This window comes from Colius striatus, chromosome 14 (genome assembly GCF_028858725.1).
Source record: "Colius striatus isolate bColStr4 chromosome 14, bColStr4.1.hap1, whole genome shotgun sequence".
Classification (NCBI taxonomy): Eukaryota; Metazoa; Chordata; class Aves; order Coliiformes; family Coliidae; genus Colius; species Colius striatus.
Window position 1 is genome coordinate 13463173 of NC_084772.1, and position 19195 is coordinate 13482367.

A 19195-nucleotide genomic window follows, 5' to 3' on the forward strand; every position below is an offset into this window, starting at 1 on the left:
TTTCCCTTCTTGTGTCACTCTTGTACTATCCCACTAGCATCAGTTTGAAGTGCTGTTCTTTCCCATTACTAAGATCTATAGGTTGTTCTTTCTCCACTACTAAAATCTTACTACCAGTTTCCAGAAGTCCTTTTGTTAGCTCACCATTTACAATGAAATTGAACTTTGAACTGCTTGTCTTCACTTTCAAGGTTTTCATGGCCTTTCTCCACCCAGCCTTTTGTCTTGTGTTTGCTATTTGAGATACTGACTCCTGGCTTTACTGGGTGGATGAGGCTGGGCTGCATCTGGTGTATGAGAAGCTTTCCTTTTGTGCTCAAGAGCTTCCAGAATGGGAGGCAGGACACACATACGGAAACAACAGGCTGTTTTGAAATAAATTGAATTATTCAGAGTTATATCAAGAGCACTGTTTGTCTGCATTCTCTGCTATCACAAACGTGCTCTGGAAATTCCTCGCAAAAAGCTTGGATAATATGGATTCAGATGAATAATATCAGTTCAAATGTTCTAATTTGGTTCAGGCTCAGTTATGATAAGTCATTGTTTAAGTGTGCATTTGAATCAAAATTTCAGGGGAGATCTAAATTTTTCCTCCCCATTTGTGACAGCAAAATGGAAAAGATGACTGTCAAGAATCAAGAAATGCAGAAAGGAAGTGTATTGGTGAAATGGCCATTAACTCCTCTGAAGTGTTCAAAGCTGAAGACTGGAAACAGCATTTTGCTGAAAATTAAGCAGTGTCCCATTGAAGTTGAGTTAGTTTCAGGTTCTCTGCCTTTTTTTTTTTTTTGACAGACATACAGCTGAAAGAATTCTTAAGCTGAAAGAAACTTACTTTGCCCAGACATCTTTTGCTTAGGAATTATTTTCACAAGGTGAAAATTCATGATCATGAAAATTCAAGGTGAAGACAGTGCACAAGAAAAGCTAAAAGCTGCATGAATTGATTGTGAAACTGAATAGAGTGTAAATATGGAATGATTGCCTCAGATAATTCTTCTACACTTTTCTGATTCTGCTGTTCCGTGCTGTTGTGATCTCTGTAGTTAACTAAGTTGTAGTGTTTGGCTGCCATTTCCAAATCGAAGTTGAACAATATTCTAAGGCTGAGGATTTGGTTGTTACTAGAACAGTTAAACCTAAAACCAGTAGTAGATTGCATTCTTGGTAGTGCATTCTTGGTAGTACTTAGAGTTGGTTTCCCCTTTGACCTGATGATACATCTGTTCTTGCTCTAGTTGCCTTTCAGTAGCTTGTGTAAATAAGCAGTAACATGGAAACAAAAGAGTTAACTGGAAACTTGCATTCATTTTCTGTGTTAACTACAACAGTCAAAATAAAGGGGGTTTACCTACATAAGCTACAAATTTGGTAGATAAATGAGCACCCTGTAGTGGAAGTGTGATCTTAATGGTATGTCATTACCTGGTGGTAATTTTCCAAATTTAATGTTCCTAGTACTTCGTCTTCCTGATGTGCAGCAGAATATTTCTGATTGTTCAGATGAACGGTTCTTTCTCTTGTTTAACGAAAATAGTTATTTCCCACACCATATAGAATGTGATCCCTTAATATTACTTTATGTGGAGGGAGAATGTTTATAGCTCCTTATAAATAAGGAAAAAAGAAAAGATTTCTACAAGCTGTTTGAGCACATGATGAACTTTTTCTGTATTAAAAGTTTGAGAGTCTTTCAAAAATGTTTAAGAGCCTATCACTAACAGGCACTTAAACCACTTCTAATTCAGAAACAACTGTATCTGTGTTTAAGATACAGTGGTTAGAAGTTCTTAGTAGAGCCTTAACTTTCTTTTAACTCTAGTGGTTACTTGTTCAGCCGATGCCTTTGTTAACTTGAGCTTAGTACTTTCTGTAGCGTTTGTCTGTCTCTAGCCAGGGATTAATGCCAGACCATAGACGTTATTAACAATCCACAACAACAGAGCAGTGCTGTCAAATAGTCTTTTATATCTGATTAAGTCAGAGAGGCCTGCCTGAATAATTGTAGCGGGTGTAAATGGTACTCTTTCAACTGTTGTAATATACTTGTCTTCAATAGGGTTTTCTTCTATCCTGCGCTAGGAAGAGTCTGAGTAATGAAATAAGTACTTCTAAAAAAAACCCCTTTTCTAGTTAAATGCTCTGGAATTAATTTGCTTTCTGTGAGATATTCAGTAAACATAGATGGTGTGTAGAATATGTAATGGAATTTTGACTTCCAGTTGCTGAATAAGAAACCGCGCTGGAGGAGGGCATCTGTTTGAAAGCACTGTTGTTTCCTCTCCACCAGAAGGCACTGCTTCCCCAAGTTGAAAAGCAACTGCATTTGAATTGCTAAAAATGTCCTTGGACTTGGGATATATTGAATTGGTGATTGGAAGTCCTATGGTCTGTATTTAATGTGAGATTTTAAATCTTCCCTATATATTAGAAGACTTTTGTGGTTCTTGTGGAAAAAAGAAGTTTATATTTCAAATGAAAATTGTAGAATATGCAGCTTTGCACAGAAGTGTTTTTCTCATTTGTTCTTCCTTCCACATGCCCATTCTATTGCAGGAATGGTTCCTATTTTGAAAAGGTACAGTGTCTTTGTTTTACAAGATTTGTATTATAAACTTTTCTGAGGTTTGCTGCTTCCTAAATCTCAGAAGTATCTGATGGCCTGCAGTGTAACTGCAATTCCTTCTTTGTCACATGGATGGAGGTACTGAACAACACTCTCTTTGTGACTGTGCTTCAGATTGGGAGCTTTCTTGAAGAGGTTGTTGGGTTGTTTTACTGTATGTAAAGTCAACCTGCTCTCACTGCCTTCATGGGAGCAAATCACAGAGCTTGGTTTGTCTCTTTCCTGAGGGCTTCTCACAGCTGAGCAAGGAGAAGGCTTCAGGTGGGATTGTCATGTAGGGGAGAGCCCTGGGCCTTCAGGAAGTGCCGTTCCTGGGAGCAGACAGAGCCAGTAGGCAAATGTATCTGGTCTGTGGGTTTCATTCTGAAACAAAGACATAAAAGTTGTAAATTGCAGCCCAGTTTTGATAAAGCATGTGTGGGATCACAGTGCTTTTCCAAAATGGTGTTAATACTATTTCTGAGGCACTTCTGTATTTGATAGTGTTCAGTATTATTGGAACACTCCTCATTGCCATGAAATTAAAATACCGAGAACACAAAAGCATCTACTTTCCTCTGGACTCCATTGTAGTTTTCCAGAATGTAAATGAGTGTCTTCAGATAATATTTAGAAGCCTTTGAATCTCTATTTATGCAATGTATTTTTTATATTTCTGGCATTGGACTTCTGCAACCAAAATGCAGTGTAATAGAAACTGAAATTGAGTAATGGTAAAGAAAGAGTGGCTGTTTCAGTTTAGTGTTTTCTATGTCCATTTACATTTTCACCATGCTTTCTTCCAGAACTAGGTACGAATTGCACTCACTAAATTCTGTGTACATTTTCTGTTGTCAGGTTCCCTATGATGAAATGCATTGAGTTGAGGAATGTGCATTTGGGTGTACTATAGCTCTTGCAGCTAGTACTGATTATTTATACTGACTCCAAATTACGCCTGATTTAGTTTGCTCTAAGTTTTAGGCGAGGAGAATTTTTGTGTTTGAAGGGACAACAAGATTTAAGCTTGCATTCTGTTCTCCTGTGGTGCCTCACAAAAGGAAAAAAAATATTGAGATGTCTAGTTAGTCATAGGTTAATCTGTGGTTTAAAAGACTAGTCCTTGTGTTATACCTGAAGATCTCTCTCTTAATAGTTATAAAGGAGTTTCAAGAATATGTAGAACCTGAGGAAGGCTACCAAGGATCACCACAGAGAAGAGGCCCTTCTTCTGGCCAAGAGGATGAACATGTTTCTTTGCCACTTGGAGAAAATGTGCTGACTCACAACCTTGGTATTCCTGTGCTGGTAGTTTGTACAAAAGTGAGTTTCTAGTTCTGTTTGCTACTATGGAAAGGCTAAATTACTTTTGTTTTAGAAGGCATGCTTCATACAGACATGGAAAATTAATTCTGAATTAATAGTAAAGGGATTTCTTGTACAAGTAACCTTCTCCTATCAGTGTCAGGGTTTAATTTTGAAGAAGGGTAGTAACCTTATCAATTACATGTTAATTACTTTATATTTTTATTTATTGATGGCATTTTAAACGGAAAGGCTCAAAGTAAACATGATGTGTGTGTAATATTAAGGAAGATGTTTTAAGATGTGCTGGAATTAAATGACTGGGTTTGTTTTTTCTGCCTTTCTTCCAGTGCGATGCAGTGAGTGTACTAGAGAAGGAACATGATTACAGAGAAGAACACTTCGACTTCATTCAGTCACACATTCGTAGATTTTGCTTACAGTGTATCCTTTCCTGCACTGAAGATTTGCTGCAGTCTGGAAGCAAGAACATATATTTTAGTGTCAAAATGCACATAAAATTAATCTGAGAAATTGCACTTCAAGATTGCTTGGTATTTAGTTATTTACTACTTGGCATTTATTGTTTGGAAAATGCATAAAACTTCTTACAGGCTTGAAGTTCTGCATGGGATTTGGAAATTTTCTTCCTTTGCAAAGGATTTGTCTTGCATTTTGTGAGGTGTTTTTCTTGCTTTTCCCTGCAGAACTTGCAGTTTCCATGTAAACCTGTGATCTCAGTTGTCCCTTAAGCTTTTGACTTTTTCAAAGTCAAGTGCCTGGGAGAGTAGGTGACTTATGTATGTCAAAGTAAAGTACTATGATTCTTCTCTTGTTACACCTCCTTCCTCTCCATGGATACTAAATGGCTCTGGCTTTTGCCTTCAAAATTAGGTCTACCAGAAACATGTCCATTAGCTCCTGTTCTGAAATTCTTACTAATTTAAATGGTTTTTTTTTAAATGTATCTTACATAATTTTCCTTAAATAACTAATCAGATGGGGCTGCCTTGATTTATACATCAGTTAAGGAGGAAAAGAACCTTGATCTGTTGTATAAGTATATTGTACATAAAACATACGGTTTTCAGTTTACCACACCTGCCTTAGTGGTAGAAAAGGATGCAGTTTTTATGTAAGTCAATTGTATAAGCAGCATGGTTTCAGATTGTTTTCTGTTAAGCAGTACACTTCTTATATATATAAAAATTAACTTCAATGGTTTGTGTTGTTCAAAAGCTTAATGTGTGAGTCTTCTGAAATCCTGAATGAAGAAAACAACATGGTGCATGTTACTTGACTCAGAATACACCTTTCCAGTTTTTTAGCATCTTTAGAATTGAGCTGAGAATTAGAAATGACTTATAGTAAAATTGTCTTGGTCAGGTAGAGGGCAGTAAATAAATGGTCTCCATAGAAGTGGCTGAAAAGGCAAAGCTTTCCTCCTCCTTACAGACCCGCCGGTTGGGACAATGAAAAGAAAATTGCCATTTTACATGAAAACTTCACGACAGTGAAACCGGACGATGCATATGAGGACTTCATTGTAAAACCTCCTGTAAGAAAGGTAAAAAGGACTAAACTTTTCCCTACCCCCTGATAAGTAAATGTGGTTTGCTTGAATGGCTATTGATTTTTGTTATATTTATATTGAACTGTTTATATTGAACAACTCCGAATCAAAATTTATTTGTTTTCATCTAGATGTGTGAAACTTTCATTTTCCAGTTATTTAAAATACTGCAAGTAAACACAGAAATTATCCACATAAGGGAATGAAAGGCAGTCCAAAATATAACCATTTCACATGAACTTTTCTGCATGTGTGGTGCTGAAACATCTCTTGAAAATGGAGAATATTGTTGTAGGATATTAACAATTTACATATATACACAAATGACATGGAGGTTATCCTGGGAAGGAAAAGCTTGTTAGACAAGACAGTTTATCATTGTGACATCAACATATTATTAATGACAGATTTAGTCATGTAAGACAGGAGCAGTAAATAATCCATATAAATTCTATATCTCATTAATTCTGTGAATATAGGCCCACAGAAACAGGATACGTGTTAAATGGATAATATGGGAAATTTAGATTGTTTTCGGATTTGTATCAGAAAGCTTCTTTTACAACTTTCGTAAACTCTTCATGTGTCTAGCTCAAGCCTCAGTGTTTGGAAGAGGGAAGAGCTGTTTGAAGCTTTCATGGAAAGCTTTTCAAGGGAAAGGTTTAATCCTGTTGCTTGTAACTTATGGCACCTATAGGATAAAATGATTGTCTAATAGCAGTGTTACGAGTGATAAGGGAGAGCATAATGCATTTAGGGGCTAAAGGATTGGATGTGGGGTCTTAGGGAGTAAGGTAATCTCAGGTTTTTGAAGAGATGCTAATGATATTAATACCTAAACTTAGAAAGATGAATATAGCTACTTACCAAGTACCCTTCCTTGTGGAGTACCCACACTCTGGCGTCAGTGCTAGTCTACTCCCTTCGCTTACATTGTTTTTCTTTGGCACCAACTTCTCTAGTATTACTGCTCTTTTAAATGTGAAATACATTTTCTGTTTTTGGTTTGTTGGGTTTTTTTAAAACTAAAGAATGATATTAAAGATTTGCCTCTTTTTTAATCACAAAAACATAGAAACAGTTATGATAATTTCAGTTTCTACTTCTAATAAAAAAAGATTTTGTTCAACAGTTAGTCCATGATAAAGAGCTGGCAGCAGAAGATGAACAAGTGTTTCTTATGAAGCAGCAGGTAAGAATGGAAGAATCCTTACTAAATAAGATTTCACTTTAAGCTCTCTGATTATTTTACTGTCTTCAAGTTTTTCTTTCCTCGTTTAAATCACTAGATAGCCACTTGTGCAAATTCAGATGTAATTGTGAAACAAGATTTTAAGAAATGTGAGTAGAAAAGATGGTCATTTATCTTCAAGTTCAAAGGAAAATATACTCAGAACAGAAATAATTTAAGTTTCCAAGAAGAGCAAGAAGATAATTTGAAATTTCACAACAGTGAGCTGTAAAATATAGATACTTTTGAAGCATAACTTCTTAGTGTTGCCCTTTTCTTGCAGCAAGAGGCTTGAAAGAATGTAAGGTGTCAAATTTGGCTGTGCTATATCTCGTTATTTTCTTTGCTGCTCCATTGTTTAATAATAACATTATTTTAAATCTGTCCTCCAGTGGTAAAGTGTGGGAGTATATAAATATCAAAGAAGCAGCTTGTAAATATCAGGAAAAGTGGTTAACTAATAAAGTAATGCTTAGTCAGCTTCACTGTATTTTATTCCTTTATATTTTGTGATGTATGTTTAATATTCTTAATGTGTTGCTTTTTCAGTCATTCCTTGCCAAACAGCCAGCAACGCCTACAAGAGCATCAGTAAGTAGATCCAAGTGAAGAGTAGGAGGTGTTTTGTTTCTTTTCAGGAGAGAGAATGGTTCTAACCTGCAGAGGTTCATTTTATAAATGTAGATGGGAAATACATTATCCCTACAAACTGCAGAAAGCAAATTTTTTAAGAAGTGGCAATGTTTTAAAATGTTGGTTATAAATTACTTAATTCACTGTGGAAATGTAGAAATATGTGACGATTATTGAACTGAAAATTTTCTGCAGTGATTCATCCTTTCTTTTAGTGGAGGCATTTGCCCCAGATTAACTGGTGTAGTTTTATTTGTATTGTTCTTCCCAGAGTGCGTACTCCACAGTGCTAAGATAAAGGTTTAAAAAGTAGTTGATGTGTAATGTTCCCTTTGCTTCAACTAATCCATTTAAGTTCTCTGATTTGTGTGATTTGGACTTTATTTAAGGAATCTCCTGCAAGAGGCCCTGCAGGATCCCCAAGAACTCAAGGCAGAGCTGGTCCCGCCAACGTACCCAGTGCCTCACCAATAACATCAGTTAAGAAGCCAGATCCAAATATTAAAAGTATGAATAAGCATTTTACTATTTTTATCATGTATTATTTCCCTTTAAAAAAATCTTCTTTTGTAGAAAGATTTTGGAATTTATCCAGTAGTGATGTTGGTAGTTCAATAGTAGGAATGAATTTGACAGCTTCAGGTTTTTCTTTTATTTTTGTGTGTCATTCGGCATTCCAAGCAGTCAGAGTTCAGAGACCTTGAGTTGCCTAAATACATTTATTATGCATCAGTTGGATTATTAAAGTGGGGATTGCTTTAAACTACACACAGTCTTATATATCATATCACTTACTCTGGAATATCTGTACATTAAGAAAGTTGATAGTGTCAGTATTGTTTTTAGTGAGGCCCTGTGGTGCCCATACCTCACTTAGAGTGGATGAGATACACATGCAGGTCTGCATCATGTCTCATTGCTGTATATCCAAGTACTGACTTAGGAAAAGTAATGTGGTTTGAAAGACTGCACTAAAACTTCTATGCAGTTTGTTAATGGGCTTGTGAATCTTTCTGTTGCACGTTTGTACTTTAATATTTTGTTTCTTGGCTTCTACGTTTATGGGGGGGGAAAAGCCCCCTACAATTACCGAAACGAAAATTTTGTGACATCCCCCCACCCCACTTGAGAAGAGCAGGCATGCTTCAGTCATCTTGCCAGAGAATGCAAAGCACTGGTGCCTTTAAATTGAGTGAGGACAGCCTCTCACATTTGAGACTCATTGCCTTGATTGCTAAGAGAGTTATTCTGTGATTATATATGTGTTTGTTTTTCATTTAGATAATGCTGCAAGTGAAGGTGTCTTGGCTAGTTTCTTTAACAGTCTCTTGAGCAAAAAGACTGGCTCTCCTGGGAGTCCTGGTGCTGGAGGAGTGCAAAGTACAGCCAAGAAATCAGGTATTGGACTTGTTACTGCAGACTGTTTTGCATATTTTTAATGTTTTATTTGTCCCACATTAACTGCATCTAACTGCAGGTATCTTTTAAATTGGTCAGTTAAGTGACAGACCTTGACAGATGCCAGTGACAAAAGGACAAAACGTGCAGTCTTTCAAAAAGAAGTAAACGACTGCAACCTCACAAATCCAGGGCTTGTATTAAGCCTGTTGTAACTTGATTCTTCAACTGAAGTTTTACTGCTGGGATATAAATAACTTTTGAGTCTTGATCTTATTCACAAAGTGCAACTTTCTTTGTTTTTACTCTATAATTCCTTTATTTCTTGACACTTAAGTGTTGCTTGAAGAAAGAGGAGTTTGGTGGGGTCAGACTATAGTTTCCAGTCAGACTACTGAAATCTCTCTAGAGTTGTTCATTGCTTCTTACAATAGCTTGAAGTTATTCTTTCATTATTTAGTATTTTATTGTGATTCAGCAGAACTGATAACACCAATCAAGTTGTGTGTATGTGCCTGTAACTACACTGTATGAGACTTTTTGATGAGTACTTGTGTTAGTTTAGGTGAAAATAAAGCTGTCAAAATACTTGGTATTTACACAAAGCTCAGTATTGTAAAACACATGGTTGTTCTGTGCAATATTAGAAACTTACTGCTTTGATTATTTAGCTGTTTCTTTCCAATATCAGTGACCCAGTGTCAGTATCACACCTTCAGGAGATTTCTTTGCAAAATCGTTGTGCTACTAGATTATTGATATTCTACTGCTGATCTCAGATTCATGAAATCACCTAAAATTTAATGGTGATGCCAAACCCTTGGTTTCTGATGCTTAAAGGAGAGTGTAAGGCCCAGACATTCTGAACCAGAAATGAAAAATACTTGATGCCAGCCATAGTAATGATATTGCCAGTAAGAGAACCAGAGCAGTTGCTGGAGTGTGGCTGTTGGCACTGAAATTGTTCCTGGAGAGGGGAGGCAAGGAATTTGTTTTTAATTGGGCAGGGTTTTATGTGGCATTCCATGAAAGCTCAAACGGCTAGAATTTCTCTTGTGGCAAGTCATACTTTATTAGGGGGTTTTTTTTTGGTCTTATCTTGATGAATTCTGTAGTTTATTGTGTTTATTTATTATAAAGATAACAAATTATTTGAATTATATTATTTACATGACAGTATTGTAGCTACGTTATTAAAATATTTAATTCTTAATCCAGAATGCCATCTTAGTTAAACACTGAAGGATGTCCTCTGCTTCATCAAGTGCAGCCTTGTGCTGTTATTGGCTTCAATGTCAAATGAACTGGCTTTATGGAAATTGGACTAGAGATAAATTTTAGGGGTTATTTCATCCATGCTCTTTATCTAAAGCAGAATCAGTTAAGGAGTTCCTTGTTAGTGTTATTGCAATGTTCTGAAATAACAGATATAACATCATCTCTCCAGGAAGCCTATTCTGGTACTTGATTTCTTAGTTATTTACAGTCAATGTTTCTTAATCCCAGGGCTATTTGTCTTTTTCAAGTGGAGACAGAGATCAGTGTAGCCCCTTTGTCTTTGCAGCAGTCTTTTGCATATTTGAAAGCTATTACCCGTTTGCCTGTGATTTTTTATCTGGACTACAAAACACCTGTCTTCACAGAATGTGTTTTTATGACTCTGATAACTCTTAGTTGTTCTCCTTTGGACTCCCTACTCAGATGACCCGTTTCTTTTGGTCCTCAGAAATGAATGCAGTATGTCAGACTAGGCTTTGTCTGCCTGAAGTAGGGGTTACTTAATCTGTGTAACGTATTGTGGCTGTGTTTATACAGCTCAGCGTGATGGTAGATTTTTTCATCCCTATGATATTGATCAGGATTAGCTATAACAATACAGCCACTTAAATACCGTTTTTCACTCCTAGTAGGAGGTTTCTAGTCTGTATCAAATTACCATAGTATTTCAAAAGGTCATACATTTGATAATTTATATAAATAGCTTTCTGCCTGCAGTCTTGTCTTTCAAAGTCCTCTGTCGTCTCTTCAAGCATGCTTACCTACATATCTGATATCTTCAACATCTGGACAGGGTAGATTACTGAATAAAAATAGTGACTAGCACTAGGGGTAACTAATGGGTATTTTATGGATTACAATACATTCATTTTTCTGAAATATCAAGCCTGGGTTTTTCTTCTAGTTTACTTATATGAAGGTTATGTGAGACATGATATCGACCGCTTCTCCCTTCTCCACAGGACCTGTTATCCTATCATAGAAAGAAATTTGGTTGGCTTGACACATCTTATTGGTAACAGATCTGTGTTGGGTGTTGTGCTGGTAGGCTGTTCATAAGCACCTAAAACATAATTGCTATTTCTGGAAAAAATACTAGAGTAAAAACTAACTAGTCTGTAATGGGCTTTACTCTTTGCTTTTTCAGTCTTCTAGAGCATCATTTGCATTTCAGGAGTTTTACAAGATAACAAATGGCTATGTGTAACTTTTTTTTCTTCCTTGTGTCAGCATTAACTTCTAATTTAAATAGGTTATTTTTCTCCTGAAACATCTAGAGACAGCAGTCATACATAATTTCTTAACTTTCTGGTTTTGTTAGACTAAATTAGACAAGCTCTCTTCTAGTCCTCTCTTAGAATTTGAGCTCTGTTTTTCCTACTAGTTTCTTCAATAATTCCTATCATTGACTTATCTTTTCTTGAACATGAGTGATTCAAATTGTGTGTAGCACTCCAGATATATCTCATTGTAGTGCCTGGTACAGCAGTTCTCTTTCTGTGGTGGAAGTACTTCTCCTGAGTGATCTCAAGATCGCAGTTGGCTTTTCTTGGCTGCATCAAGTTGGCAGCTCATGCTGATTCCCTGACTTTTGGAACGGAACAGTCGGCTTTCACTCACAAGAGAATATGCCTGTTCCTTGTCAGCTGGTGTGCTCACATCTTATATTCAACCAATATAAGATTAAAGTTTCCTGAGAAGGTAAGGGCTCCTAACACTGGTATCTGAAAAGCTCTGTATGAGTTTATAAGGTAGCTGCTGCTGGTGATAAGAAAAGTTCAGTTGCTCACAAGTTAAACCTCGAAAAGCTGAGGAGAATATCTTGCAGAAAGTCTTAATTACAGCAACATCCTCTGTGCAAGTAAATGTGCTAAAATTATCATCGTGGACATTTGAAATGTCTAATCTAAACTGTTTAAAGAACAGTTTTCCTAAGATTGACACTAAAATATTTAGCTGTAAAGAGACTGTGTGTTTCTTCTACAGCGATGAATATCCTGTGGTTGAAATGTGGAGATTCTGTCACAGGATGAGCAAGACGTTTTGGAACTCAACATACTAGTCAGCCTGACTGATTGATTGGTTTCTAATATGTTAACTCTTAGTTGAGAGAATTCTCTCGCTGGGTGGATACTGCAATATCATGTCCATTTTTCATACAGTGTAATTCTTCTCTTCTCTTACTTGCCTTTATGTTTCTGGATTGTCTTTCTTCCATGTGTAGACAGAGATATTTCAAAGAATATCATTCTGTGGTGGATTACTTTCCTTCTCATGGACTTCTAGACTTAAAAAGTTATTTCATTTATATTCGCAGGAAGATTCTTGCAAATTGTAAGATTTGGCTTCACCTTTCTATTCCTGTGCAATAGACAGAGAACTAGGGTTATCTGCTCTTGCTCTAATCTAGAGAGGAGAATATATGTAACTGTATAGAACACCTCTCATTGACTAAGGCTGTGACTGTCTTTGTCCTTGACAGTGGTTTTGTAGGGAAACTGAAAGCAAATATCAATTTCATTTATTAATGGAAGGGAACTTTTAATTTTGTTAAAAACAGCTCCTTGTATTTCTTCTCCCTTGAGAGGTGCTCACCTGTGATGGTGGCAAAGGGGAGTTTGTAAACCCATGTATCATTGAACTACTTGGCAATGTTTGTCCCATCCAGTATGAGGTGATTGCAGGAGACAGCTACTTGGTGTTTGGAAGGCTTAAAGATCCAGTTCTATCTAGCATTAAGAAAACGCCACAGTTTTTGTTTAGACCTACTTTTGTTTGAGCAAGAATTTCTGAGTGTTTTTTGTTCTTTAAGGGTTTAGGGTTTTTTAAATTCAAGGTGCCATTTGTCTACATGCAAAATGTATCGGTACTGTAAGTTATATTACAGTTAATCTGCTAATTTTTAAATGCTTAAATATTCATGCTTTGAATAGACATTATTAAGAGTATTGTAGCTTTTGAGTAGTGCTTAAGTGTAAAACCTTTACAGTGATTAAAGGTAGCCTTTTAAGTCTTTGTACTTTGGAAAAAAAAACAACTTAAAAATCTCTGACAGTCAAATCTTGCCTTCTTAATGTTTTCAGCATGTACCCTGGACAAAATCCACCTAATATTTCACACACATTTGAGCTGGAAAACAGATGCTTGTTAAATTCTTTGGCTATGTAAGGAAGCTGTACATGGTTATATAATCTACTTTTTGTCTAAAAATACAACTTTTTAGTCTTAAATGCTTGTATGCTCTAAACATTAGAATACATTGTTCCAATTTTAGCTATTGATTTCTGGGTTTATAATTTTCAGAGTGAGAGAATTAAACTGATGCTTCAGAGAATTGCTTAAAAGTTTTGAGTCTAATATAAAAATGTAAGATACGCCTCTCCATGAAATACTTCAATGTGCCTGTTTCCAATTGAAGTCCTTTGAAATGACTGCGCTGAGATATTACATGAATATGCAATTCATGTCCCCTTTTTTAAGGGAAACATTGTCTGCAGACATAAAAGAGCTCTTGCTATTAGTTGTTTAATATGAAAACACAGCAAATATAAGTGATGTGGGGTGTTTTTTTTGGTAGCAAGTGTCCTACATACCTTGGAAAACTTGCTTTAAAATGTGGACGTAAATGGAGTCCTTGCTATCAGTACTCACAGTAGAAATGTGTGCAGTTGATTTTTATAGAAAATTTTTAATATGGTGGGTTTTTTAAAATGTTTGTTGCTGTGAAATATATCACAAATATTTCTGTGCTTTATGGTGCTGTATAATTCAGCATTTCACCTCTTCAAAATGAATCAAACCTTAGTGTTTATCCGTCTTTGCATAGATATCACCTTGCTTTGGGTCAGGCCCCGTGTTCTTGGGTATGTGGCAAAATAATGAGAAACGAAATACTGTGTCATCATAAAAAAGGGATTTTCTGAGTACTTGTACTCATCAGTTAAGACATTTCATTGAAATAAGGTTGTCTTTTTTCTTGTTAGGACAAAAAACCGTTTTGACAAATGTTCAAGAGGAGCTGGATCGGATGACTCGCAAGCCAGACTCTATGGTAACAACAAACTCTCCTCCAACGGAGAACGAAGCTTGATAGCGCATTTAAAAAGCATACTGTAAATGACCAAATAACTATGTATATTGATCTGATAAGACCAGAAATTTTCTGCTATGGCAGATGCTATCAGTTTTCTTGGGGCAGGGGAAATGAACTTACTACATCATTGCCTTGTCCAAGTAAAAAGTGCACATTCAGGAAGTTTGCATATAAAATCCCTCTGTATAAGATAACCATTTAGAGTTTATATAGGGCAATTCTTTTGGTTTTGGAGGTAAGCAGGTGCAGCTGCATTTCCTGTTGTGAAGAACACAGAGAAGCAAAATGGAGAATTCTTCTTAAAGTACTACTGCACACAAGGCAAGAAAAAGAAATGAAATCCTCTTTCAGAGTTACTGGAATTGGCTACGTGTATGTTTGCAAATGCATTATCTTCTTGGAAAGGTGGTGGTGGTGGTGGTAGTGTAACAGAGCATTAATTAAGTGAAAGAAGCCTAGGTAGGGAACAGAGCCCTAAAAGGGGAAGCAGATATGGGACAGTGAGAAACTAGAATGTTGGATTGACTGGAGAGGAGCAAGGTTGTTCAATCCTGTGTTTCACATAGGGTAAATAATCACTGGTTTAAAAAGACTACTTTATGTTGGAGAATTCCAGGCCAAACACTAAGCCTCATGGGAATTTATTCTTGTTATAAATCTTGTTTTAGTTTTTAAAAAAAGTCTAAGAGTGTGGGTGCCCTTTCTGGTGTAGCTGACAAAGGGAGAAACTATAACTCGTTTAGATCCAAGTGCCTGGCACAGTGTGTGATGTGTCTTTAGAAGGTGCTTGAACTTATTGTGCACTGTAGTACAAACAGTCAATGTTTGGTTTTATTTTAAAGTCAGTAGTTTGGCAATTTGTATTTAATTTTAAATCCTGTTTTCTGATAGCTTCTGCCTTTTTTTATGCCAAGAGGCTAGCCTATGAAGAATGGTGGGTGACGTATCATTTTCCCATAGTGAAATGTGCTACAGAACACTCTCAGTATTTTTTTTTCTTACTTTTTTGTTACTAAATCTTAGCCACAAAGCTGAAGTGGATTCCTGCCTTACACCTAGGGAGGGCTTTTTTTAATTAAAAAAAAAAAAAAAAAAGCTTTCAAGGCCCTAGTTCCAACCAGTTCTGCTGCAGGTGCAGCTGACTCCAATTCTGACGGTAACCTAAAGAGTATGAATGTGTAGGTGATGAACATAAGGACTTGTTTTGTATTTTCTTTAATGTAGCATTTCACTTGGAAAGATGGGTTGTTGTTGTCCCTGTTGCTCTAATGGAGCTCTCTCTCTGTAGTCACAGAAAACCACCATTCTGTAAAAACAAACAAAACTGCTATGGTTACTGAAATGGCACTTTGATTTTCTATATGGTATGCTTGTTTTACATGTACACGCTACCAGAACTGAGAAATAGCAAGCATATTCTGTGCTCTTAACGCTGAAGGGAAAAACCACAATTTGAATTATGCAGAGTTTACTTTTTATTGATATGAACTTGTTGTACTAAATCTGATGTCTGGATATAACTTCCCTAATATATATTGTTACTTAAATATACAGAATTAGATTGACCACTAACAGTACTGGATCCTATGTTACATCAAGAGGCTGTTCTTGTAAGTCTGTCTAAACATTATCTAGAAAGCTAAGAGTATTTACTTGCCTCTTTGACAAACATTAACATGAGTATGTTACTTGTGCCAGTTTTTTCATTGAGAATACTATATTTTTCCTTTTTTAAACTTTTTTTTGGTAATAAATGGTATAACCTGAAGTTATACAGTTGTCTAGATAACATTTAGACTTAAGACTGTGGATGGCTGATGGGTATTGTTCATGTGCTACCTGGTGTAATGAGTGCCAGTTGCAAGTTACCAAACCAGAACAAGTAATTAAATACTGTCTTCCTGACACTGAGAATTGAAATTTGAGAGTAAAAAAACCATGAAAAACTAGACAGGGAAATGGAAAAGGTGTGTGAACATAATGGGATATAGTTTGAAAACCTCAGTCTGAAACTGCATTTTTTCCTTGTCATCTAACCTGATAAGCACTTTCTCTGGCAATAGGGCTTAAACTTAAAAGTTGAAATAGTCCCCAGCTCTATACAAATGTTAAATGTACTAAAACGGATCAAAACTGATGATGTATGATAACTTACAAGCTTTGCAGAAAGATGCTTCTGACAAAAGAGAAACAGATTTCCGGTTTCTAATTGCAAGTGAATGCTCCTAGTTTATTGGAAGGAAGTTGTAAGTAATGTAGCATCCTGTGGTTGCCAAAGTCTGTCAACTTTGGTGAGCTGCACAGTTGTTATCCTGGTGTCTTCAAGCATTGGAACCAAAGGCCAAATTGCAAACAGCCTTTACATTTTCAAGTGAAACTTCATTTTCTTTGCAGATACACTTGTATGGTAGACTGTTTAAACTATTATATGACTATATTTATATGCATTATAGTGACTGCATCTACTGTTCACGTTTAAACTAAGAAAACAAAAGATGAAAGCATTCAACTTGAAGCAAATAGAGAAGTTTAAAGATTGGCCCTCCAGAAAAATGCTGTGGTTATGCTGCTTGATTTTAAGTTTGCACTTTTTTTTATTGGCATTTTAAAAAACTGTTTAAACTGAACAGAATTTCGTGTTTTATTTAATTTAACTATGTTGAAAGTGACTGCTCTGTACATCATGAATTTAACGATATACATGCTGTAAATGAAAGTCCACTGTCCTGTATACTAAGTTTATTGGGTTTTCTTCCAACTTACAATTAGGACTGCAAATGTGTGAAACAAACTTAGTCCAGTTGTATGGCTTTAACCAGGTGCAGTATGCAGTCATGTGGAATCTTGCTTTTTAGTGCTGGCAAAATGAGGACGTCTTTAATTACTGGCTTCAATAAACACGAATCCAGACTGCTTTATGCTGTGCTGCTTTGTTGTTTCTAAAATCCCCCTTCTAGAGTTGTTTCTGTGGGAGCAGAATATTGTTACAGACAGTGGTGTTAACACCTCTGGCATTTCAGCCATGTTTTGTTAGGGCATAAACCTCTTGGATAAGAACCTTCACTTGAATAAAATCATCAGGTTTTGAGTCTTTGTAGTTCAAATACATACAAGGGAAAGGCTATACATTATTAGCTTGTTACTGATGAGCTAAACCAGACTCTGGTTGTCTGGGTCTGTATTTAGAGCTGCACGAAATATCTAAATTGAATATTTAGTACTGAAAGCAAAACTTGTCTGTTATTTGGTATTTTTAATTAATAAAGAAGTAATAGGATAGAGGCAGTGTAACTCCAAAAGCACACTTTTGGTTGAATTCGATTTCCCCTTCAAAGAAACATTGACATAAGACTTCCAGCCTGTTCTACTACAGCCTTCATAATAATTACTTCTCTGATCCACTAGATGTGTGGAGGAGATAATGTAAGCACTAAGAAAACAAAAAGTCTGAACTAATGCCTTGGGACAGCACATGGCTCTGGTTTCACAAACATCTCCAATTTCTGTGGTCAAATGTAACTGTAAACAGCTATTCCATGTAACAGGAGTTGCAGAAGTGTAGGTGAGGGCACACTCTGATCTTATGTGCTTTATTTTCTCTGGAAGAGTGCAGTGAAGCAAGCTGTGACTTGCAGATGTACATCAATGCCTCTTGAAATTCAAATGCTTGAAAAATCTCAAGGAAATTAATTTTCTCAGATGAAGCAAGTAGTAGTATAAATGTGGTGTTACAATGCTTCGAAATCATGAATGTCTCTGTGAACCTCAAGTATAGGGCACTTAATTCTGCTTTAAACAACAGAATAGTATTATTAGCACCTTAGACATTTCTTTTGCCAAATGCAGCAATGCAGCAAAGAGCATGGTGCTGACATTGTTTATAAATGATTGATGCAAAAGATTTGACTTGTCACTGTAAGTTGATACGTAGCACCTGTCCTCTGAAACAGCTATGGGATTGCTTTGATTTATATTCAGTGTTCACAGTCACAGATTTCAATTTACTAGAGGGCTATGTTGAATCCGGGCTAATAGCTGCAAGCAATCAGTTTTATTGCCTTTGTTTGCAGACTTTCTATGTGGCAGAATTAATATTGCTAGCTGTAACTTTATCTGGAAAAAAGAGGTCCTTGGCTACCTTCTCGTAGACAATTCTAGTTATGTTTTGTTGATGAATTCTGGAGATGCCTTGTTCCAAGCCCAGAAGGTGGCAGCCTTGGGATCAATGCCTGTGAGTAATGCTGCTCCGTGTGCTGTGGCAAATGCTGTATGCACTGCTTGTGATGTTCCTTAATAATTCCTCTTTGGCTGGTTTGTAGTTTAGGCTAAGTGTCTTTCAAAGTGTGAGTTGCTTATTTGATTCTTTCCCAAACAAAAGCAGGTTTCATTCCATTCTAAGAATGTTGTTAATATGGATTAAGCTTTTATGCTGTCTACTTTTGAGTTGTCTTCATTAAGGTTGTTTAGTTTGTTTTGGAACAAAGGCTGAAGTACCAGTGTCCAGAACTAAAAGAAAACAGTTGTATCTGTGCACAGGAAAACAGAATTAGATTGCACAGGCTGCCTTTAAAAAGTGTTTGATTCTTTCAGTAAGAGTGTTCACTAGTGAAACTGTTGGTATGTGTTTGTATGTGATACTCAGAGCAGGTCTATGATACATGTAAAAATATCCTTGTCTTAGGCTTGCCAAATGCTTAAAACCAAGAAAGATCTTTGTAAGTATGCCAGCGAGGTTGTGGCAAATAAAAGATCCTAGGAATAGTCTTGCATAAATATGTGCAAGATTGTGCAGTAAAATGTTGAAGTTCTTGAGGAAAGGAAATTTGCAATTGTAAGTCTCTGGCATGCAGCTTCCCAAATTGGCAGTGTTCAAAAAACCAGGGAGTTTCAGAGAGGGAATGAAGTGACAGCATTACAATTGAGGTGCTCAACAGAGCAGAGAGAAGGTCATTGGAAGATAATGGGTGGAGATGGCTGCTGAGGCCTGGACAGGATCAACTCTACATACTGTTCACTGGACTGACAGGCTGAGGGCCTAGAGGACCGAGTGCTTCTATGTCTTGCACACATTGGCCC

The 19195-nt window shown here is 36.4% G+C and overlaps 1 protein-coding gene across 5 annotated transcripts in view; it reads left to right on the forward strand.

The window, feature by feature from the left end:
- Window positions 1-19195, forward strand: part of DYNC1LI2 (dynein cytoplasmic 1 light intermediate chain 2) — a 31588-nt gene that overhangs the window by 9911 nt on the left and 2482 nt on the right. For 3 of the 5 annotated variants that reach the window (XR_009819714.1, XR_009819715.1, XM_062007162.1), the window contains exons 5-13: window positions 3765-3931; window positions 4264-4357; window positions 4913-5048; window positions 5369-5480; window positions 6619-6678; window positions 7267-7308; window positions 7740-7857; window positions 8632-8748; window positions 14010-14077. Coding sequence is in view for 3 of the 5 variants with exons in the window: in XM_062007162.1 (XP_061863146.1) it covers window positions 3765-3931; window positions 4264-4357; window positions 4913-5048; window positions 5369-5480; window positions 6619-6678; window positions 7267-7308; window positions 7740-7857; window positions 8632-8748; window positions 14010-14077 (914 nt within the window). In the remaining 2 variants the exon portion in view is untranslated. Of the gene's footprint in view, window positions 1-3764; window positions 3932-4263; window positions 4358-4912; window positions 5049-5368; window positions 5481-6618; window positions 6679-7266; window positions 7309-7739; window positions 7858-8631; window positions 8749-10988; window positions 11237-14009; window positions 17036-19195 lie in introns of those variants that run through there. The other 2 variants (XM_062007164.1, XM_062007163.1) reach the window with 2 other exon arrangements.